Source organism: Hyla sarda, unplaced genomic scaffold, assembly GCF_029499605.1.
Source record: "Hyla sarda isolate aHylSar1 unplaced genomic scaffold, aHylSar1.hap1 scaffold_2009, whole genome shotgun sequence".
NCBI lineage: Eukaryota > Metazoa > Chordata > Amphibia > Anura > Hylidae > Hyla > Hyla sarda.
The window spans coordinates 27171-52216 of NW_026608670.1; the positions used below are offsets into that span (position 1 = coordinate 27171).

Sequence of the window (25046 nt, forward strand, 5' to 3'; positions counted from 1 at the left end):
CCCCAATACACCGGGCACAACTACTAACTGGATGGGCGCAGGCCCCAATACACCGGGCACAACTACTAACTGGATGGGCGCAGGCCCCAATACACCGGGCACAACTACTAACTGGATGGGCGCAGGCCCCAATACACCGGGCACAACTACTAACTGGATGGGCGCAGGCCCCAATACACCGGGCACAACTACTAACTGGATGGGCGCAGGCCCCAATACACCGGGCACAACTACTAACTGGATGGGCGCAGGCCCCAATACACCGGGCACAACTACTAACTGGATGGGCGCAGGCCCCAATACACCGGGCACAACTACTAACTGGATGGGCGCAGGCCCCAATACACCGGGCACAACTACTAACTGGATGGGCGCAGGCCCCCACTACACCGGGCACAACTACTAACTGGATGGGCGCAGGCCCCAATACACCGGGCACAACTACTAACTGGATGGGCGCAGGCCCCAATACACCGGGCACAACTACTAACTGGATGGGCGCAGGCCCCAATACACCGGGCACAACTACTAACTGGATGGGTGCAGGCCCCAATACACCGGGCACAACTACTAACTGGATGGGTGCAGGCCCCAATACACCGGGCACAACTACTAACTCGATGGGCGCAGGCCCCAATACACCGGGCACAACTACTAACTCAATGGGCGCAGGCCCCAATACCCAGGGCACAACTACTAACTGGATGGGCGCAGGCCCCAATACACCGGGCACAACTACTAACTGGATGGGCGCAGGCCCCCACTACACCGGGCACAACTACTAACTGGATGGGCGCAGGCCCCCACTACACCGGGCACAACTACTAACTGGATGGGCGCAGGCCCCAATACACTGGGCACAACTACTAACTGGATGGGCGCAGGCCCCAATACACCGGGCACAACTACTAACTGGATGGGCGCATGTCTCTTCTCAGCCTTATAAACTATGGGGAAAATGTGTGATTATAGAGGTAAATATTGGGATTATAATCTAAATATCTACCTCTATAATCCCAATATTTACCTCTATAATCCCAATATTTATTTCTATAATCCCAATATTTACCTCTATAATCCCAATATTTATTTCTATAATCCCAATATTTACCTCTATAATCCCAATATTTATTTCTATAATCCCAATATTTATTTCTATAATCCCAATATTTACCTCTATAATCCCAATATTTATTTCTATAATCCCAATATTTATTTCTATAATCCCAATATTTACCTCTATAATCCCAATATTTATTTCTATAATCCCAATATTTATTTCTATAATCCCAATATTTATTTCTATAATCCCAATATTTACCTCTATAATCCCAATATTTATTTCTATAATCCCAATATTTACCTCTATAATCCCAATATTTATTTCTATAATCCCAATATTTATTTCTATAATCCCAATATTTAACTCTATAATCCCAATATTTATTTCTATAATACCAATATTTATCTCTAATCTCAATATTTACCTTTATAATCCCAATATTTATCTCTAATCCCAATATTTACCTCTATAATCCCAATATTTCTATAATCCCAATATTTATCTCTAATCCCAATATTTATCTCTATAATCCCAATATTTATCTCTATAATCCCACTATTTAACCTCTATAATTCCAATATTTACCTCTATAATTCCAATATTTACCTCCTATAGAGGTATATATTTGGTTTTCAATATAATAAACAAAAATCCCCGTCATGTCCAAACGCCCACATTTCACGTCCACACTGCCTCATTTCATGTCTATCCTTCACTTTTACACCCTCCCCCCCATTTCATGTCAATCTCCCAATGTCACATCCCCCCCCCCCCCCCCCCCCACTGTCACATTTCCCTCCCCATTACTGTTGTGCCGGGGCGCAGGGGAAACATAAAGTTTCCATTCTCCATACAGTCAGGTGTCTTATGGGACCTACAGGACCTTCCTGCTCAGCCAATCGCTAGCCTGACACCTCTGCAACCACTGATTGGCTGAGCGGAAAAGGTCCTGGTACCAGCTGATGGACTGCATGGATGAGAACAGGATATGCGGTAGATCAATGGGATCTGGGGCTAGGGGAGCATCAGGTTTTTCATGTTTCCCCCGGTCCCTTATTACGTAGGACAGTGTTTTCCAACCAGGGTGCCACCAGCTGTTGCAAAACTACAACTCCCAGCATGCCTGGACAGCCAAAAGCTGGCTGGGCATGATGGAATTGTAGTTTTGCAACAGCTCGTGGCGCCCTGGTTGGGAAACACTGACTTAGCATTTGAATTCCAGTGGTGGTCCGGTCCCAATCCCCGTGTGCGTTGTATGGGGCCAAGCATTAATGTATAATACATTCCTCCCATGCTTTCTTTAGGACTAGAGAGATCCTATGGGGCTGCGGTTTTATTATCTTAGGCATCTTGCGCACCAGGACTGCTCGGAAATGAATAGTCTCATACACCGCAATGCATTTCCGAACGAATGGGACTTTGCTGCAGTATAATGTCCGTGCAGAATATTTCACCCAAATAAAATGTAGGACTCAAATCCTTCTAGGAATCCATGAAGCTCCAGTATAGAGGAGGAACGCTCCTCATCCTGGTGTGTGACTGGTTGGTTTGCTTGTAATATTGAACATTCAATCCCCGGGTTGTACGGGTGAACAGATTCAGATTGAGGCAAAGCCACGAGACACCACAAAATATGACGATTGCTGTAACCGAGGCCTGAATCCTCAGATCTTCAGCCAGACCCTTGGTATTGTGGAAGGTGACAGTAACCTGTATTGCAGCCCGAACCAAGACAGGAGGTATCCACTCCCATCGGACTGTCTGCAACATAAAGGGAGCAGAACATCTTCACTTCTCCATTGGTTTTTGTTGCCATCACGTGTATTTTGGTAAACCCAATGGACTGATGATCTTAGTTTAGAGACCATTCTCCCAGTCGATGTGCAGAAACATTCCAGACCCCTCTTGTATGGACAGCCTATAATCTGGTTACTGTGGGTTAGGTTGATTTCTGGCATCAGAAGTCTTGTTTCTTTCCATGCTTCTTTTGGATGTACCTTTACACGAGGCACCTCTCCTCCTGCCCTGAAAACAACCACATCTGGATCTTTGTGGGGACCAGTTGCCCTAAAACTTCTGCAGGAGGCTTCGCCTTTGTGTTGGACAATTCTTCTGAATCCAGTTCTGAACTAAAAAACCAAAGTTCCTTATTTGGAGGGAATATCAGCAGACACGATGCCCGTGTAATGGTGGAGGTGGCTGTGGAGTGAGCTTAACCTGTAGGGAAATGGCATCACATAATCAGAGAATCTCTGCAGAGTCCTCCTATATTTGGGAGACACATTTTCTAAGGGCCCTTATGACCTCATATGATGCTGTGGGCACAAAATTCTGACCTGAGACAGCAGTATGAGCCAATGTCAAGGAAACTTCTGTCAATGGGGCTATCCACAGGGTTATACAAACTAAGCCTATTTTCTTTGGACGACTGTCTAAGTCCAATCTTTAGATTGATCTTAAACAATAGGTTATAGTGTTTAAAACATTCAATATGGGAGATTTTTCCTGTGTTATTCCCTCTGCCGTTATCAAATCTTGTGGCATCTTCAATTTTAACATCTCTAGGCCCTTTGGGGAGAAGCCTCATCTATCAAACTCTATCCCAACCCCCATAAAGGGGGGACCTCCAAGAGTATGGCTCTTATCTCGTTGGGTCATAGATCCTTGTGACTCAAGCCTTAGGTTGCAGTTAACGCCACCAAGTATAACTTATGCAGCTTCCCGTTTCAGCCAGAAAGATTATTCGGGACTGAATAAGATAAGATCATTCAGGGGCTCTAGTCACCCCTGTGCTAAGTCCATCTCCAGACAGGGTCATTATAACTGGTCTTCTGCCTTGGACGAGGCAAGAATCCCTAGAGGCTTCTTTCAGATCCTCTTTGGAGAGGTATTCTTAGACTGAAGTTCCCCCTGCTCAACAAGGATTAGAAATATACAGTGTGAAGAAAGAAATGGATGCACTCACCCAGGGGTCTTGCCAGATGAAATCTTTATTCAATAGTCCATATAGCAATACAGCGGGTAGACGCAGAGGAGCAGCCTCGTTTCCTGCGCCCTAAGCGCACTTCCTATGGCTGCCGGTCTGTGGCGCCGCTCACAGGTGGGTATTAAATAGACAATCATGGGGTTTACCATGGAGCAGTCTAAACAAATACAAGCAGCAGAACGTAATTAAAACCAATTCACAAAAATGAGCTATGGTCGTTGCTAGAGATGACCAAACTTACAGTAAATTCGATTAGTCACAAACTTCTCGGCTCGGCAGTTGACTTTTCCTTCTTAAATTAGTTCAGCTTTACGGTGCTCCGGTGGGCTGGAAAAGGTGGATACAGTCCTAGGAGACTGGAAAAGTCAGCGACCGCCGAGCCGAGAAGTTCGTGACTAATCGAATTTACTGTAAGTTCGCTCATCTCTAGGTGAGAACTATCAAAATGCAAGAGCAAATTTTTTGCAGTGGGTTTTCTAAAGCCCGAGGTGACCAACCTTTTTTGGAGAACCTGGATCTTCACATCTAGGAAATCAATTTCCTGATCCCCAAAGACTGAGGTGAAGAGTATGTTCAGGTCATTAGATATTTAAATTTATTGACATTCATTGAACATGGCCTCACCCCCGTCCCAGACGACCAGGATATCGTCCACATAACGCAGCATAAGTCTAATAATGCTGCAAAAGCGATTTTTGTAAGAAAATACAAACCTCTCAAATATTGAGAGAAAAAAGTGGCCCCTTTAGGAGGCGCACCCAGAGGGTTGGAAGAAGGAAGAAAAAGATTTAGAGCCATGGAGGAAGCACAAGGGAGGAAGCCGGAGAGACTGAGTCCCCTGAATAATGTGATTAACACCACGGACGTGGACTTACCTACTGATGTATTAACCCTTCTCTCCAAGGGCCCTAATTTCGGATTAAATGACACTTTTGACACAGTGCAATTTGAGGTGGATTTATTAAAATCCTTGAGGAAGATTAATCTACATAAGTTTTTCAAGAAAGGAGATTTTACCACCTCTAGGAATTTAGAGGTTAAAGATGGAGAAGTTCCCTGTCAGATAGAAACCTCAGGTTTTATTCTGGTTGAAATCTTCAGCCCAGCTAGAATGAGATGGTTGAGCAGCTTGCCGGATTAGCCAGCGATATAGGTACTGATACTGAGAGTAGCGTAGTTTCCCCCTTTTGGGGGGGGGGGGGGGGGGGCAATAGCTCTACTTTCTACATAGCTCTACTTTCTCCCCTCCTATTTTACCTGGCACCTCCCTTGACCTTTTCAAAAAGGCTGTTGTTAGAGAAGGTAAAGCTCTCATTTATCCCCCTACTTACTCCAACCTGTCCGTATCTGAGCAGGGAGCTCTTAAATGGCATAAGAACAGACCTGACCGGTAGTGCTATCCTCTACCTATTATGAAGAAGAGGCTTTACGCCTCTTGGGTGATAGCTCTGTGTATGTCCCCCTTCAAGGGGTACTCTGCCCCTAGACATCTTATGCCCTATCCAGAGATTTCCCAAACAGAAAATTCCCTTGATTTGCTTTCCCTAATTGCAGCAATGACGACAGAATTCATGTTGCTATCAGGCGCAACTGGTTTAGGTTACAGAGAGATCCTTTGCTCGAACAAGCATCTGACAGCCAGCTCCTCATTACCTTCAGAAGAAGCACAACACTAGGTGACATTTTTAGAAAAAATGCTAGACATAGTGCACACCAGGAGGAAACTAGAGGCGTTAGCTGGCTCAGAGAAAGCTTGCCGAAAGGCTACTTTTCTTGCAAACATTGTTAGTTTTGTGCAAAACTCTGGCACAAAAGACTGTCAGTAGGTGGCATTAAACATACAGTACAACAATTGATAACTTGTAGGACTACATATGTTGTGTACATACTGATCTGCCCCTGTGAATTCGTTTATGTGGGGGAAAACCATTAGGAGCCTGTTCATACGGGTGAGAGAGCACCTGCGGTCCATTCACACTGGAAAAGGTTCTCCCAGGCTCATTGATCAGATAAACGGGGTTCGCAGAGGTGACGGATCAGTATTAAAGATTTGCTGGTTTGGAAAAAATTGAGTGCCCAAGAAATGGTGGCGACCACCACAAATTATTATTACAATGTGAGGCACATTGGATTCTCTGACTGGAAGCCTTAGGGCCAACCGGCCTGAACGATCGCAACGACCTTAGCTCATTTTTGTGAATTGGTTTTAATTACGTTCTGCTGCTTGTATTTGTTTAGACTGCTCCATGGTAAACCCCATGATTGTCTATTTAATACCCACCTGTGAGCGGCACCAGACCGGCAGCCAGGGGGAAGTGTGTTTAGGGTGCAGGAAACAGTCTGTCGCTGCGAGGCTGCTCCTCTGCGTCTACCCGCTGTACCGCTATGTGGACTATTTAATAAAGATTTCATCTGGCAAGACCCCTGGGTGAGTGCATCCATTTCTTTCTTCGCACTGTATGCATCAATTTGCCTAGTTTGGAGTGCACCCCCACAAGTGTTTTTTGTCGGAGTCTCATTTCCCAGATGGTGCTCATTGTGGATTGCAGTGCCGGTTGCATTCTGTCTCTATTAGCTGTTAAGGATTAGAAATATATTCTCCAGGAGACTGGAGGATAATCGTCAACCTACGCTATTTAAATAGTTTCTTAAGAGAAATTGAGACATCCTAGAACTGGGGGATTTTATGGTGACACTGGGCTTGAAGGATGCCTACCTGCATATCCCTGTTAATCCCGCTCACAGGAGATATTTCAGGATCCTGTTCACTCCAAAGGATTCTGGTGCAGCTCCAGTTTGCAGCCCTTCCCTTTGGTATATCCTCTGCCCCTCACACTTTTACGAGGGTTGTGGTGGAGGTTGTAGCAGCTCTAAGACTCCAAGGCCTCGAGATTATCCCATATCTGGAAGACTGGCTCATAAAGGTATCTTCAGAGGCCGTCCTCCTCAATCATCTTCATTCTAGGCTGGTTAATAAACTGGCAAAAGTCAAGTCTTCAAAGGTTTCTAGGGTTTATTCTAGATTCCATCCAGATGTCCCTTTATCTCTCTCTTCAGAGGGAAGAGAGAGTTATAGAGGCAGCAAAACTTCTCTGCTGTCAACATCAATTTACCTTTTTGACAATGATGAGGATGTTGAGGTTGATGTCAGCAATCGTGGACACTGTTCCGTGGGCGCTATGGCACCTTCGTTCTCTTCAAGCAGAGGTCCTAGGCAAGTGGAATCACAGCCCCTCTGGGCTAGACAAGTTCTCCATATCTCCAAGAGCACATCATTCTCTTCATTGATGGAGTCTGCCAAGAGATGGGAGGTCTTTGGTTTAACCTCAGTGGATCATGTTGACCACAGACACACCCCTAGTAGGCTGGGGAGCCCATCTAGATCTTCCAGTACAAGTTACCTGGACGTCTCAGGAACAGCTCTTTTCATAGAATCTGACAGAACTCAGAACTGTTCACCTGGTGCTTCTTTACTTACCCCCTTAAATCCAGGAGCAAAGCTGTGAAGATCCAATCAGATAATATGACGGCTGTACTCTATATCAACAAGCAAAAGGTCACAACCTCTCCTCTGAGAGGTAGAAATGATCTTTCATTGGACAGAGTCAAACCTGTCCCACCTATCTGTTGTTCATATTCGGGAGATATCCAACGTTGCAGCAGATCGTCGAGTCCAGGTCTATGTTCAGGGGAGTGATCTCTTCATCCAAACATATTCCATCAGATCTGCCTACAGTTGGGAGTAAAGAACTTCTGCTCACTACCGAGAGGACAATCGCTGCTCTGTCCATACCATGGAGGTTCAGGCTGGTATACATATTTCCTCCAGTGTCCTTAATACCCAAGGTATTGATGAAAATCAGGCAAGAACAGCTCTCAGTCATCACTCCATTCTGGCCAAAGAGGTCATAGTTCATCCAGCTCATGCAGATGAATCAGTGTCAATATTGGAGACTTCCCCCGACAGCAGAACCTGGTGTCTCAGGGCACTCAGCTATGTCTGGATCTTCACAGATTCAACCTGACAGCCTGGAGGTTGACCAATTCCTCTTACAATCTAACGGCCTATCAGAGCCTGTCTGGCTAGATTCAAAGCCGGACTTGAGGACATTATCCTACTCCAGAGTGGAGTCCACGAATAGAGCCTATGCCAGTATGTGGAAACTCATAGAGGTGTTATAGTCCAGAGAGAGTCTCTCCTGAGGACCTGAGACTGTCACTGAGGTGGTGGGTGCGGCACAGGCGCTGTAGGAATACTGAAGATGTGGTGATAGATTGCAGCTCGTCTCTGTGGGGTATGACCTGCGCTTCTATTCATGGGGCTGTAAAGGTTCCCGATCCAGGTTCACGCCATGTCTCCCCATATAGCAGATGTTTAAATCAAATATATAGCAAGTATTATGCAAAAATTGATAAAAATGTAAGAATGGACAGAGGGGCGAGCCTGCCATGTTACCGGACCTTATACTTGTCTGTCATCACTGATGGACACCGCATGGGAGAGCTCAGCTACTAAGATCAGTATAGCTGGGTTCACACTACAGAATTTCCAACCAGCATTCCGCTGCAAGAAGGTTAACATGCAGGTAAATGGGGTTTCCATTAACCCTTTCACGCTGCAGAATTTTTTAGTCCGACAGAATTCCGATCAAATAATTCAGCCAAACCATTGAACTTGCTCAATGTTCTGGCGGAATCCGCTCCGCAGACATGGCCGTCTATGGGGACGCCAAATGTGTGTGAGGTCCTAGCGTCGACATATTCAGAATCTCTGTCTGAAAATTTTCCGGATGTGAATTCTATAGTGTGAACTTGACCTAAGGAGACACTTCCTGCTTCTCAATCCCTCAATATGTTCAGTAGAATATGGCCAGGAAAGAAACGAGTGGAGATACATTAGGGATATGTTTGGGGTATAAAACTCAAACATTTTGTGCACACACTACCTCAGGTCCATGTCCTACCTGTATCAGCGATGGCGGCGGGGTGGAGGGCGGGGCTTGCTTTTAATTGTCTCACACTTGGGAATATGTCGTTCGGCTGCCCGTGGAGCAAATCGCCGGCTGCAGTGAGGACAAGCCACATAATCCGGGTACTCCTCAGGGGGAGGAGGTGGCAGATCAGATATCTTTCCCCCTTTAGCGACAACATCCTGCACTACACGAGCCTGACGGATTGTTCTCAGGAAAGACTCATGCTTCTGACGCCAGGAGGCGACATGGACCTGTGAAAAATAAGAACGGAGAGATGGAGGAGGGAAGAGGAAATATGAGACCAGTCAGATATCTAAAGTGGTGGGGATGATGTGATGGGAGAAAGGAGGAGGGAAGGTGCAGGAGCTATGGGGAGAAAGGAGAAGAGAAGGTGCAGGAGATATGGGGGAAAGGAGGAGGGAAGGTGCAAGAGATATGGGGAGAAAGGAGGAGGGAAGGTGCAAGAGATATGGGGAGAAAGGAGAAGGGAAGGTGCAAGAGATATGGGGAGAAAGGAGGAGGGAAGGTGCAGGAGATATGGGGAGAAAGGAGAAGGGAAGGTGCAAGAGATATGGGGAGAAAGGAGGAGGGAAGGTGCAGGAGATATGGGGAGAAAGGAGGAGGGAAGGTGCAGGAGATATGGGGAGAAAGGAGAAGAGAAGGTGCAGGAGATATAGGGGAAAAGGTGGAGGGAAGGGGCAAGAGATATGGGGAGAAAGGAGGAGGGAAGGTGCAGGAGATATGGGGAGAAAGGAGAAGAGAAGGTGCAGGAGATATAGGGGAAAAGGTGGAGGGAAGGTGCAAGAGATATGGGGAGAAAGGAGGAGGGAAGGTGCAGGAGATATAGGGGAAAAGGTGGAGGGAAGGTGCAGGAGATATAGGGGAAAAGGTGGAGGGAAGGTGCAGGAGATATAGGGGAAAAGGTGGAGGGAAGGTGCAGGAGATATAGGGGAAAAGGTGGAGGGAAGGTGCAGGAGATATAGGGGAAAAGGTGGAGGGAAGGTGCAGGAGATATAGGGGAAAAGGTGGAGGGAAGGTGCAGGAGATATAGGGGAAAAGGTGGAGGGAAGGTGCAGGAGATATAGGGGAAAAGGAGGAGGGAAGGTGCAGGAGATATAGGGGAAAAGGAGGAGGGAAGGTGCAGGAGATATAGGGGAAAAGAAGGAGGGAAGGTGCAGGAGATATGGGGAGAAAGGAGGAGGGAAGGTGCAGGAGATATGGGGAGAAGAGAAGGTGCAGGAGATATGGGGAGAAAGGAGGAGGGAAGGTGCAGGAGATATAGGGGAAAAGGAGGAGGGAAGGTGCAGGAGATATAGGGGAAAAGGAGGAGGGAAGGTGCAGGAGATATGGGGAGAAAGGAGGAGGGAAGGAGCAGAAGATACAAGAGGAGGGTCACTGGACCAATGGTTGAGCTGGAATTTGCTAACATATTACACTAATGTAAATCTAGCCTATAAAGGAACATAATGTAAGGCGGGGTGACTAACCTGGGGCGGTGGGGAGGGCCGTCGCCCTTTCTTATGCAGGTATTGTTCTAGATCTGTTCCTTTGGCCCGGGCCTTAGAGGAGTCAAACACTTTTCTTCGGGAGCTGTGCATCTTCTCACATACTGCGCTGTGCTTCTGCAGGCGATGTTTCATAAAGCATCGTCCACACAACGGACATGGAACCAGTACTTGCCCAGGACTCTGGGGGTTGTCTACCTCATCTAAGGTCTGAGATGATGGGTACCCACTGTGCTGTACCCCCTGAACGTCCAGTCTCAGCTGATGAAATGAGTCTTCAACATGTGACAGAGGAGGGCGCTGTGAGGAGGCAAAGACCAGATCCCTTGCTTCAGCCTTCTGGTGATTGTACTGGTCTATGGAGAGGGGACTGTCCTTCCTGGGCTTGACCCCACCCCCGCTGTACTGGTCTATGGAGAGGGGACTGTCCTTCCTGGGCTTGACCCCACCCCCGCTGTACTGGTCTATGGAGAGGGGACTGTCCTTCCTGGGCTTGACCCCACCCCCGCTGTACTGGTCTATGGAGAGGGGACTGTCCTTCCTGGGCTTGACCCCACCCCCGCTGTACTGGTCTATGGAGAGGGGACTGTCCTTCCTGGCTATGACCCCACCCCCGCTGTACTGGTCTATGGAGAGGGGACTGTCCTTCCTGGGCTTGACCCCACCCCCGCTGTACTGGTCTATGGAGAGGGGACTGTCCTTCCTGGGCTTGACCCCACCCCCGCTGTACTGGTCTATGGAGAGGGGACTGTCCTTCCTGGGCTTGACCCCACCCCCGCTGTACTGGTCTATGGAGAGGGGACTGTCCTTCCTGGCTATGACCCCACCCCCGCTGTACTGGTCTATGGAGAGGGGACTGTCCTTCCTGGCTATGACCCCACCCCCGCTGTACTGGTCTATGGAGAGGGGACTGCCCTTCCTGGGCTTGACTCCACCCCCGCTGTACTGGTCTATGGAGAGGGGACTGTCCTTCCTGGGCTTGACCCCACCCCCGCTGTACTGGTCTATGGAGAGGGGACTGCCCTTCCTGGGCTTGACTCCACCCCCGCTGTACTGGTCTATGGAGAGGGGACTGTCCTTCCTGGCTATGACCCCACCCCCGCTGTACTGGTCTATGGAGAGGGGACTGTCCTTCCTGGCTATGACCCCACCCCCGCTGTACTGGTCTATGGAGAGGGGACTGTCCTTCCTGGCTATGACCCCACCCCCGCTGTACTGGTCTATGGAGAGGGGACTGTCCTTCCTGGCTATGACCCCACCCCCGCTGTACTGGTCTATGGAGAGGGGACTGTCCTTCCTGGCTATGACCCCACCCCCGCTGTACTGGTCTATGGAGAGGGGACTGTCCTTCCTGGCTATGACCCCACCCCCGCTGTACTGGTCTATGGAGAGGGGACTGTCCTTCCTGGCTATGACCCCACCCCCGCTGTACTGGCCTATGGAGAGGGGACTGTCCTTCCTGGGCTTGACCCCACCCCCGCTGTACTGGTCTATGGAGAGGGGACTGTCCTTCCTGTGCTTGACCCCACCCCCGCTGTACTGGTCTATGGAGAGGGGACTGTCCTTCCTGGCTATGACCCCACCCCCGCTGTACTGGTCTATGGAGAGGGGACTGTCCTTCCTGGGCTTGACCCCACCCCCGCTGTACTGGTCTATGGAGAGGGGACTGTCCTTCCTGGGCTTGACCCCACCCCCGCTGTACTGGTCTATGGAGAGGGGAATGTCCTTCACATGGCCTCCCCCCTCCAGCCTGGCTCCTCTGGGCCGGGTCGTGCGTTCTTCCCGTTCGGCCTCTTCTCTTTCCTTCTGGATCCGCCTCAGCTCTTCCTCCGTCCTCCGCAGCTTTTCCCGGAGCAGGGTCTCCTTCCTGCGGATCTCGGCCTCCAGGTTCTTCTCCTTCTTCTCCAGCTCCTGCCATCGGTCAGGCCCAGACTTGGAGCGGACATGGGGCGGCGGGTGTTTGTTGGCGGACGGGGGGTGGAGGGGGTGCACGGGCTGGAGGGGGTGCGCTCGGTCCACCCCGGCCGTCCTTTTGGCTGTGGCCCATGCCCGCTCCTGTGGGGGGCCCCTGGAACCCTTCATGCGCTCCTGTGTCAGCAGCTGCAGCATCTTGTCCTCCTTCTCCCGCAGGGCCCGCTCCTGGTACTCGCTCCTCAGCAGCTCCAGGCGGGACAGGCCCGGGGGCCCCTGGGTGTACGGGTGCGGAACCATCCTCAGCCGGGACATCCCGCTCATAGCTCCGGCGCTGTTGTACTGGTTGCTAGGAGACCGCTTCCTCTGACGTAGCTGATAGGCGGGTCCTGATGGCGTCATCATCCAGCGCCGTCTTCCGGATTCTGTTGTCATAGAGACAAGCGGTGCACGGCGGGTGAGTGCTGGAACCTTCCCGTGTGTATAATATCTCATGTATGTGACTGCGGGGGTCACGTGTGTGTAATATCTCATGTATGTGACTGCGGCGGTCACGTGTGTATAATATCTCATGTATCTGACTGCGGCGGTCACGTGTGTATAATATCTCATGTATGTGACTGCGGGGTCACGTGTGTATAATATATCATGTATGTGACTGCGGCGGTCACGTGTGTATAATATCTCATGTATGTGACTGCGGGGGTCACGTGTGTATAATATCTCATGTATGTGACTGCGGGGTCACGTGTGTATAATATATCATGTATGTGACTGCGGGGGTCACGTGTGTATAATATATCATGTATGTGACTGCGGGGGTCACGTGTGTATAATATCTCATGTATGTGACTGCGGGGTCACGCGTGTATAATATCTCATGTATGTGACTGCGGCGGTCACGTGTGTATAATATATCATGTATGTGACTGCGGGGGTCACGTGTGTATAATATATCATGTATGTGACTGCGGGGGTCACGTGTGTATAATATCTCATGTATGTGACTGCGGGGGTCACGTGTGTATAATATATCATGTATGTGACTGCGGGGGTCACGTGTGTATAATATATCATGTATGTGACTGCGGGGGTCACGTGTGTATAATATCTCATGTATGTGACTGCGGGGTCACGTGTGTATAATATCTCATGTATGTGACTGCGGGGGTCACGTGTGTATAATATCTCATGTATGTGACTGCGGGGGTCACGTGTGTATAATATCTCATGTATCTGACTGCGGGGGTCACGTGTGTATAATATCTCATGTATCTGACTGCGGGGGTCACGTGTGTATAATATCTCATGTATCTGACTGCGGGGGTCACGTGTGTATAATATCTCATGTATCTGACTGCGGGGGTCACGTGTGTATAATATATCATGTATCTGACTGCGGGGGTCACGTGTGTATAATATATCATGTATGTGACTGCGGGGGTCACGTGTGTATAATATATCATGTATGTGACTGCGGGGGTCACGTGTGTATAATATATCATGTATGTGACTGCGGGGGTCACGTGTGTATAATATCTCATGTATGTGACTGCGGGGGTCACGTGTGTATAATATCTCATGTATGTGACTGCGGGGGTCACGTGTGTATAATATCTCATGTATGTGACTGCGGGGGTCACGTGTGTATAATATATCATGTATGTGACTGCGGGGGTCACGTGTGTATAATATCTCATGTATGTGACTGCGGCGGTCACGTGTGTATAATATATCATGTATCTGACTGCGGGGGTCACGTGTGTATAATATCTCATGTATGTGACTGCGGGGGTCACGTGTGTATAATATCTCATGTATGTGACTGCGGGGTCACGTGTGTATAATATATCATGTATGTGACTGCGGGGGTCACGCGTGTATAATATCTCATGTATGTGACTGCGGGGGTCACGTGTGTATAATATCTCATGTATGTGACTGCGGGGGTCACGTGTGTATAATATCTCATGTATGTGACTGCGGGGGTCACGTGTGTATAATATCTCATGTATGTGACTGCGGGGGTCACGTGTGTATAATATATCATGTATGTGACTGCGGGGGTCACGTGTGTATAATATCTCATGTATGTGACTGCGGGGGTCACGTGTGTATAATATCTCATGTATCTGACTGCGGGGGTCACGTGTGTATAATATCTCATGTATGTGACTGCGGGGGTCACGTGTGTATAATATCTCATGTATGTGACTGCGGGGGTCACGTGTGTGTAATATCTCATGTATGTGACTGCGGCGGTCACGTGTGTGTAATATCTCATGTATCTGACTGCGGGGGTCACGTGTGTGTAATATATCATGTATCTGACTGCGGGGGTCACGTGTGTGTAATATCTCATGTATGTGACTGCGGGGGTCACGTGTGTATAATATCTCATGTATCTGACTGCGGGGGTCACGTGTGTATAATATCTCATGTATCTGACTGCGGGGGTCACGTGTGTATAATATCTCATGTATGTGACTGCGGCGGTCACGTGTGTATAATATCTCATGTATGTGACTGCGGGGGTCACGTGTGTATAATATATCATGTATCTGACTGCGGGGGTCACGTGTGTATAATATCTCATGTATGTGACTGCGGGGGTCACGCGTGTATAATATCTCATGTATCTGACTGCGGGGGTCACGCGTGTATAATATATCATGTATGTGACTGCGGGGGTCACGCGTGTATAATATCTCATGTATGTGACTGCGGGGGTCACGTGTGTATAACATATCATGTATGTGACTGCGGGGGTTACGTGTGTATAATATATCATGTATGTGACTGCGGGGGTCACGTGTGTATAATATCTCATGTATGTGACTGCGGGGGTCACGTGTGTATAATATCTCATGTATGTGACTGCGGGGGTCACGTGTGTATAATATCTCATGTATGTGACTGCGGCGGTCACGTGTGTAATATCTCATGTATGTGACTGCGGGGGTCACGTGTGTGTGTATAATATCTCATGTATGTGACTGCGGCGGTCACGTGTGTATAATATCTCATGTATGTGACTGCGGGGGTCACGTGTGTATAATATCTCATGTATGTGACTGCGGGGGTCACGTGTGTGTAATATCTCATGTATCTGACTGCGGGGGTCACGTGTGTGTAATATCTCATGTATCTGACTGCGGGGGTCACGTGTGTGTAATATCTCATGTATGTGACTGCGGGGGTCACGTGTGTATAATATCTCATGTATCTGACTGCGGGGGTCACGTGTGTATAATATCTCATGTATCTGACTGCTGGGGTCACGTGTGTATAATATATCATGTATGTGACTGCGACGGTCACGTGTGTATAATATATCATGTATGTGACTGCGACGGTCACGTGTGTATAATATATCATGTATCTGACTGCGGGGGGTCACGTGTGTATAATATATCATGTATGTGACTGCGGCGGTCACGCGTGTATAATATCTCATGTATGTGACTGCGGCGGTCACGCGTGTATAATATCTCATGTATCTGACTGCGGGGGTCACGCGTGTATAATATATCATGTATCTGACTGCGGCGGTCACGCGTGTATAATATATCATGTATGTGACTGCGGGGGTCACGCGTGTATAATATCTCATGTATGTGACTGCGGGGGTCACGCGTGTATAATATCTCATGTATGTGACTGCGGGGGTCACGCGTGTATAATATCTCTTGTATGTGACTGCGGGGGTCACGCGTGTATAATATCTCTTGTATGTGACTGCGGGGGTCACGCGTGTATAATATCTCTTGTATGTGACTGCGGGGGTCACGCGTGTATAATATATCATGTATGTGACTGCGGGGGTCACGTGTGTATAATATATCATGTATGTGACTGCGGGGGTCACGCGTGTATAATATCTCATGTATGTGCTGTCTCCTCCCCTGTATGATCCCAGTATACTCTCCTCCCCCAGAAGCTGTGCGGTGCTGTCTCCTCCTCTGTATGATCCCAGTATACTGTCCTCCCCCAGAAGCTGTGCGGTGCTGTCTCCTCCCCTGTGTGATCCCAGTATACTGTCCTCCCCCAGAAGCTGTGCGGTGCTGTCTCCTCCTCTGTGTGATCCCAGTATACTGTCCTCCCCCAGAAGCTGTGCGGTGCTGTCTCCTCCTCTGTGTGATCCCAGTATACTGTCCTCCCCCAGAAGCTGTGCGGTGCTGTCTCCTCCTCTGTATGATCCCAGTATATTGTCCTCCCCCAGAAGCTGTGCGGTGCTGTCTCCTCCTCTGTATGATCCCAGTATACTCTCCTCCCCCAGAAGCTGTGCGGTGCTGTCTCCTCCTCTGTATGATCCCAGTATACTCTCCTCCCCCAGAAGCTGTGCGGTGCTGTCTCCTCCCCTGTGTGATCCCAGTATACTGTCCTCCCCCAGAAACTGTGCGGTGCTGTCTCCTCCTCTGTGTGATCCCAGTATACTCCCCTCCCCCAGAAGCTGTGCGGTGGTGTCTCCTCCTCTGTGTGATCCCAGTATACAGGAGGAGACCGCACCGCACAGCTTCTGGGGGAGGACAGTATACTGGGATCATACAGAGGAGGAGACAGCACCGCACAGCTTCTGGGGGAGGACAGTATACTGGGATCATACAGAGGAGGACACAGCACCGCACAGCTTCTGGGGGAGGACAGTATACTGGGATCATACAGAGGAGGAGACAGCACCGCACAGCTTCTGGGGGAGGACAGTATACTGGGATCATACAGAGAAGGAGACAGCACCGCACAGCTTCTGGGGGAGGACAGTATACTGGGATCATACAGAGGAGGAGACAGCACCGCACAGCTTCTGGGGGAGGAGAGTATACTGGGATCATACAGAGGAGGAGACAGCACCGCACAGCTTCTGGGGGAGGACAGTATACTGGGATCATACAGAGGAGGAGACAGCACCGCACAGCTTCTGGAGGAGGAGAGTATACTGGGATCATACAGAGGAGGAGAAAGCACCGCACAGCTTCTGGGGGAGGACAGTATACTGGGATCATACAGAGGAGGAGACAGCACCGCACAGCTTCTGGGGGAGGAGAGTATACTGGGATCATACAGAGGAGGAGACAGCACCGCACAGCTTCTGGGGGAGGACAGTATACTGGGATCATACAGAGGAGGAGAAAGCACCGCACAGCTTCTGGGGGAGGAGAGTATACTGGGATCATACAGAGGAGGAGACGGCACCGCACAGCTTCTGGGGGAGGACAGTATACTGGGATCATACAGAGGAGGAGACGGCACCGCACAGCTTCTGGGGGAGGAGAGTATACTGGGATCATACAGGGGAGGAGACAGCACCGCACAGCTTCTGGGGGAGGAGAGTATACTGGGATCATACAGAGGAGGAGACAGTACCGCACAGCTTCTGGGGGAGGACAGTATACTGGGATCATACAGAGGAGGAGACAGCACCGCACAGCTTCTGGGGGAGGACAGTATACTGGGATCATACAGAGGAGGAGACAGCACCGCACAGCTTCTGGGGGAGGACAGTATACTGGGATCATACAGAGGAGGAGAAAGCACCGCACAGCTTCTGGGGGAGGACAGTATACTGGGATCATACAGAGGAGGAGAAAGCACCGCACAGCTTCTGGGGGAGGAGAGTATACTGGGATCATACAGAGGAGGAGACAGCACCGCACAGCTTCTGGGGGAGGAGAGTATACTGGGATCATACAGGGGAGGAAACAGCACCGCACAGCTTCTGGGGGAGGAGAGTATACTGGGATCATACAGAGGAGGAGACAGTACCGCACAGCTTCTGGGGGAGGACAGTATACTGGGATCATACAGAGGAGGAGACAGCACCGCACAGCTTCTGGGGGAGGACAATATACTGGGATCACACAGAGGAGGAGACAGCACCGCACAGCTTCTGGGGGAGGACAGTATACTGGGATCATACAGAGGAGGAGACAGCACCGCACAGCTTCTGGGGGAGGACAATATACTGGGATCATACAGAGGAGGAGACAGCACCGCACAGCTTCTGGGGGAGGACAATATACTGGGATCATACAGAGGAGGAGACAGCACCGCACAGCTTCTGGGGGAGGACAGTATACTGGGATCATACAGAGGAGGAGACAGCACCGCACAGCTTCTGGGGGAGGACAATATACTGGGATCATACAGAGGAGGAGACAGCACCGCACAGCTTCTGGGGGAGGACAATATACTGGGATCATACAGAGGAGGAGACAGCACCGCACAGCTTCTGGGGGAGGACAGTATACTGGGATCATACAGAGGAGGAGACAGCACCGCACAGCTTCTGGGGGAGGACAGTATACTGGGATCATACAGAGGAGGAGACAGCACCGCACAGCTTCTGGGGGAGGACAGTATACTGGGATCATACAGAGGAGGAGACAGCACCGCACAGCTTCTGGGGGAGGAGAGTATACTGGGATCATACAGAGGAGGAGACAGCACCGCACAGCTTCTGGGGGAGGACAGTATACTGGGATCATACAGAGGAGGAGACAGCACCGCACAGCTTCTGGGGGAGGACAGTATACTGGGATCATACAGAGGAGGAGACAGCACCGCACAGCTTCTGGGGGAGGACAGTATACTGGGATCATACAGAGGAGGAGACAGCACCGCACAGCTTCTGGGGGAGGAGAGTATACTGGGATCATACAGAGGAGGAGACAGCACCGCACAGCTTCTGGGGGAGGACAGTATACTGGGATCATACAGAGGAGGAGACAGCACCGCACAGCTTCTGGGGGAGGACAGTATACTGGGATCATACAGAGGAGGAGACAGTACCGCACAGCTTCTCAGGGAGGACAGTATACTGGGATCATACAGAGGAGGAGACAGCACCGCACAGCTTCTGGGGGAGGAGAGTATACTGGGATCATACAGAGGAGGAGACAGCACCGCACAGCTTCTGGGGGAGGACAGTATACTGGGATCATACAGAGGAGGAGACAGCACCGCACAGCTTCTGGGGGAGGACAGTATACTGGGATCATACAGAGGAGGAGACAGCACCGCACAGCTTCTGGGGGAGGACAGTATACTGGGATCATACAGGGGAGGAGACAGCACCGCACAGCTTCTGGGGGAGGACAGTATACTGGGATCATACAGAGGAGGAGACAGCACCGCACAGCTTCTGGGGGAGGAGAGTATACTGGGATCATACAGAGGAGGAGACAGCACCGCACAGCTTCTGGGGGAGGACAGTATACTGGGATCACAGAGGAGGAGACAGCACCGCACAGCTTCTGGGGGAGGAGAGTATACTGGGATCACACAGAGGAGGAGACAGCACCGCACAGCTTCTGGGGGAGGACAGTATACTGGGATCATACAGAGGAGGAGACAGCACCGCACAGCTTCTGGGGGAGGAGAGTATACTGGGATCATACAGAGGAGGAGACAGCACCGCACAGCTTCTGGGGGAGGACAATATACTGGGATCATACAGAGGAGGAGACAGCACCGCACAGCTTCTGGGGGAGGACAGTATACTGGGATCATACAGAGGAGGAGACAGCACCGCACAGCTTCTGGGGGAGGAGAGTATACTGGGATCATACAGAGGAGGAGACAGCACCGCACAGCTTCTGGGGGAGGAGAGTATACTGGGATCATACAGAGGAGGAGACAGCACCGCACAGCTTCTGGGGGAGGACAGTATACTGGGATCATACAGAGGAGGAGACAGCACCGCACAGCTTCTGGGGGAGGAGAGTATACTGGGATCATACAGAGGAGGAGACAGCACCGCACAGCTTCTGGGGGAGGAGAGTATACTGGGATCATACAGAGGAGGAGACAGCACCGCACAGCTTCTGGGGGAGGAGAGTATACTGGGATCATACAGAGGAGGAGACAGCACCGCACAGCTTCTGGGGGAGGAGAGTATACTGGGATCATACAGAGGAGGAGACAGCACCGCACAGCTTCTGGGGGAGGAGAGTATACTGGGATCATACAGAGGAGGAGACAGCACCGCACAGCTTCTGGGGGAGGACAATATACTGGGATCACACAGAGGAGGAGACAGCACCGCACAGCTTCTGGGGGAGGACAATATACTGGGATCACTCTGAGGCTTCAGCTTTTATAGTACAGGTGTGTAACTCTATAAAACAATTATGAGAATTGCTTTGATTTCCCTTGAATTTTATCTCTCCAGAGATATCCTTGATTTGTTTGTTTTCCTGTGTCTGGTGACCCCGGTTAGGAGGGGACCCCTGTTAGGTGAACAATCTGTTCTTTGTGGATGATGGTGAGATGGTCCTTCATCTTTTGATGACCTTATATCATGTGGTTTAATAAGAATGGATATAGGTTGGATATTGTGGGTACCTGTGGCCCTCCCATTACTTGTTTATACTGGAGGTGGAGGCGTCACTGGTTTATTTGTATTTTGTATCTGGCAGTGCCCTCCATATTGTATCATCCCAACATGGTGTGCCCAGCGGGGCTGATCCTTGTGCATATGTTCTCCATTTCGGTTATCATTGGAAAGTATCGGTTTATCTGTGTGGAGCCAGGTGTCAGTCCATTGTCTGTTGTGTCCCATTTTCAGGTGGCCCTTGTTTCCAGGATTTTTCAGGTGGCTCCAACACCATGACAGAGGCTGACTCTCTTATCTCTCAGGATTTTGAGGTGTTTGGGAAGGTTCAAGGAGTTTTCTTTCGCAAGTACACCCAGGTAAAGGAGCCAGTCAGATAGCAGGCTGCCGCTGCAGTGATGGTCCCCTCCTGACTGGACCTCTGTTGACGCAGTCTTTATGTTTACCCATTGCAGGCGGAGGGGACTCGTCTGGGTCTGGTCGGATGGGTACAGAATACAGAACATGGGACTGTCAAGGGTCACTTACAAGGCCCTGTAACCAAAGTGCGGGAGATGCAGCAATGGCTGCAGGAAACAGGGAGCCCAAAGTCCAGAATCACAAGGGCCCAATTCCACAATGAAAAGAAGATCCAACATCTGGAACACGGCAGCTTCCAGATCCGCAAGTGACAGCTCATTCCTCCCTGATGGTCTCTTTCAGGATCCATGACCTATCTAGTACCAGACTGGTCTGATCCATTAGAGCAGCCCCATACAATAACCTGGAGGGACAAAACTAACTGCCCCTCCCCATGTATCCGGCCGCTTGCTCCGATCCCATAAATACATAAGCTGTGTGCCCCCGTGAGAGGCCGTGCATGCCATGTGTCACCCCTCTCCAGTGTATAGTGACTGAATAAAAGTGTCGCTATGTGATATCCGCACTGTGTGAGATGTGTGTCTGTGACCCCAGTCTAGGGATTCAAATATCCCATCATCCTCTCCTGCCTCTCTTGTGTTTGTGATTCGCATGGTGGTCTCTGTCCATGGTATATACGCATCACTGTATACAGAAGGGGTTCTATACTGAGCCCCCAGTATTGACATTATCAGGGGTGTGGAAATTTTATAAAAAACTACTTGTCCACGGGACTAAAATGGAGCAAAATCTACTTGTCCCTCCTGATGATCCACTTGTCCGGCCAATTTTCGCTTTTACGCTCTCGTTTTTTCCTCCTCGCCCTATAATAGCCATAACTACCTACTATAATGACACCTACCTACTATAATGATACCTACCTACTATAATGAGACCTACCTACTATAATGATACCTACCTACTATAATGATAACTACCTACTATAATGATAACTACCTACTATAATGACACCTACCTACTATAATGATACCTACCTACTATAATGATAACTACCTACTATAATGATAACTACCTACTATAATGACACCTACCTACTATAATGACACCTACCTACTATAATGATAACTACCTACTATAATGATACCTACCTACTATAATGATATCTACCTACTATAATGATAACTACCTACTATAATGACACCTACCTACTATAATGACACCTACCTACTATAATGATAACTACCTACTATAATGATAACTACCTACTATAATGACACCTACCTACTATAATGATACCTACCTACTATAATGATAACTACCTACTATAATGATAACTACCTACTATAATGACACCTACCTACTATAATGACACCTACCTACTATAATGATAACTACCTACTATAATGATACCTACCTACTATAATGATATCTACCTACTATAATGATATCTACCTACTATAATGATATCTACCTACTATAATGATATCTACCTACTATAATGATATCTACCTACTATAATGATATCTACCTACTATAATGACACCTACCTACTATAATGACACCTACCTACTATAATGATAACTACCTACTATAATGATAACTACCTACTATAATGATAACTACCTACTATAATGACACCTACCTACTATAATGACAACTACCTACTATAATGATACCTACCTACTATAATGATACCTACCTACTATAATGATAACTACCTACTATAATGATATCTACCTACTATAATGATATCTACCTACTATAATGATATCTACCTACTATAATGATATCTACCTACTATAATGACACCTACCTACTATAATGACACCTACCTACTATAATGACACCTACCTACTATAATGACAACTACCTACTATAATGATAACTACCTACTATAATGATAACTACCTACTATAATGATACCTACCTACTATAATGATACCTACCTACTATAATGACACCTACCTACTATAATGACATCTACCTACTATAATGACATCTACCTACTATAATGACATCTACCTATTATAATGATAACTACCTACTATAATGATAACTACCTACTATAATGATACCTACCTACTATAATGATACCTACCTTCTATAATGATACCTACCTTCTATAATGATACCTACCTACTATAATGATATCTACCTACTATAATGATAACTACCTACTATAATGATAACTACCTACTATAATGATATCTACCTACTATAATGATAACTACCTACTATAATGATAACTACCTACTATAATGATAACTACCTACTATAATGATACCTACCTACTATAATGATAACTACCTACTATAATGATAACTACCTACTATAATGATAACTACCTACTATAATGATAACTACCTACTATAATGATAACTACCTACTATAATGATAACTACCTACTATAATGATAACTACCTACTATACTGATAACTACCTACTATACTGATAACTACCTACTATAATGATAACTACCTACTATAATGATAACTACCTACTATAATGATAACTACCTACTATAATGATAACTACCTACTATAATGATAACTGTCTACTATAATGATAACTGTCTACTATAATGATAACTGTCTACTATAATGATAACTGTCTACTATAATGATAACTGTCTACTATAATGATAACTACCTACTATAATGACACCTTTTAATTTTTCAATAACATATTCTCTGAACCAAAAAAATATATATATATTATATTAAGGGAAGTGAAATTGAAATAGTAAAAGATAATTTGCAGATTTGGTGTTTTTCTTTTCTGCGCCATTTACCTTGTGGTTGAGGTAACATGTTAGTTTTATACTTTGTCGCCTGATTACAGCGATATCAGATTTGTATCGTTTACGTCATGTTTTACTAATTCTGGACTTTTTCTAATTTTTTTTAATTGCCATTTTTTAACCCCTGTAGCTTTATTTTTTTTTTCCGCATACCAGGCTGTATGAGGGCTCATTTTTTGCGCCATAATCTGTTTTTTGTATCGGTACCATTTTGGTATTCATCTGACTTTTTAATCGCTTTTTTACTTTTTTTATGGGATATTATAAAAATTTCAAATCTGGTATTTTTTTTACATTTACCGTACGGGATACATATTGTTATATTTTAATAGGTTGTACAATTACGCACGAAGCGATAACGAATAGGTTTATTTTTATTATGTTTACATGTTTTTATATAGGTAAAGGGGGTGATTTGAACTTTTAACATGGAAGGGGTTAATGCAGCGGTCTTCAAACTGTGGCCCTCCAGATGTTGCAAAACTACTACTCCCAGCATGCCCGGACAGCCAACGGCTGTCCTGGCATGCTGGGAATTGTAGTTTTGTAACATCTGGAGGGGCACAGTTTGAAGACCACTGAGTTAATATGTGTCTTTCAAACTTTTATTAAAACTTTTATTTATTATGATTTTTTTTTTAACACTTTATTACACTTATATGAGGAATCATTCGATTCCTCAGACAGATGAATAGATTCTATTGAACTCTATTAATCTGTGTGCTCTGTGATCCATTGATAGAGCCTGGTCCAGCCAGGATATATCAATGACAGAGCCACGGGACAGGAGGAAGCAGAGGTAAGTCCTCCGGCTACCTCCATAGTGGATCACCCCCCTGCGATCGCGCTGCGGGGGGGCGATCCACCCCACTAGCCCACCAGGCAGCATTCACATGTCCCTTTAGACGCCGCTGTCAGCTTTGACAGCGGCGATCTAAAGGGTTAATAGCCAGCCACGGCGATCGCTGCATGCTGGCTATTAGCGGCGGCCCCCGGCTACTGAGAACAGCCGGGGGCTGCAGAGTATGGAGCTGGCAGGAATCCGGAGCCCGCTCCATACTCCCCTGTGAGCACCGCATACAGTCTCCCCGTGCAGACGTGCGGAGAGCGAAGGCA

General features: G+C 48.0%; 2 protein-coding genes across 6 annotated transcripts in view; one reads left to right on the forward strand and one right to left on the reverse strand.

Annotated features, from left to right (window-relative positions):
- Positions 1–12873, reverse strand: part of LOC130317707 (uncharacterized) — a 15799-nt gene extending 2926 nt beyond the window's left edge. The window contains exons 1-2 of the mRNA XM_056552848.1: positions 10510–12873; positions 9014–9273 (exon numbers count right to left, since the gene is read on the reverse strand). Of these exons, the coding sequence (XP_056408823.1) occupies positions 9019–9273; positions 10510–12873 (2619 nt within the window). The 3' untranslated portion in view covers positions 9014–9018. The remainder of the gene's footprint in view (positions 1–9013; positions 9274–10509) is intronic.
- On the forward strand, positions 12792–21692 carry LOC130317710 (acylphosphatase-1-like). 5 transcript variants are annotated; one of them, XM_056552851.1, is made up of 3 exons: positions 12792–12895; positions 21005–21129; positions 21226–21692. In XM_056552851.1, the coding sequence occupies exons 2-3, from the start codon at positions 21046–21048 to the stop codon at positions 21439–21441; spliced, it is 300 nt and encodes a 99-aa protein (XP_056408826.1). In that variant the 5' UTR covers positions 12792–12895; positions 21005–21045; the 3' UTR covers positions 21442–21692. The 5 variants fall into 5 exon arrangements, with proteins under 5 accessions (XP_056408826.1, XP_056408827.1, XP_056408830.1 ...); XM_056552852.1 differs by having other exon boundaries at positions 12893–12933; XM_056552855.1 differs by lacking the exon at positions 12792–12895 and adding an exon at positions 15677–15699.
- The last annotated feature ends 3354 nt before the right edge of the window (positions 21693–25046 follow it).

Coding starts and splice junctions, on each gene's coding strand:
- LOC130317710 (XM_056552851.1), top strand. CDS start 21,046: ATGACAGAGGCTGACTCTCTTATCTCTCAGGATTTTGAGGTGTTTGGG. Junction 21,130..21,225: donor TCTTTCGCAAGTACACCCAG/GTAAAGGAGCCA, acceptor TACCCATTGCAG/GCGGAGGGGACTCGTCTGGG.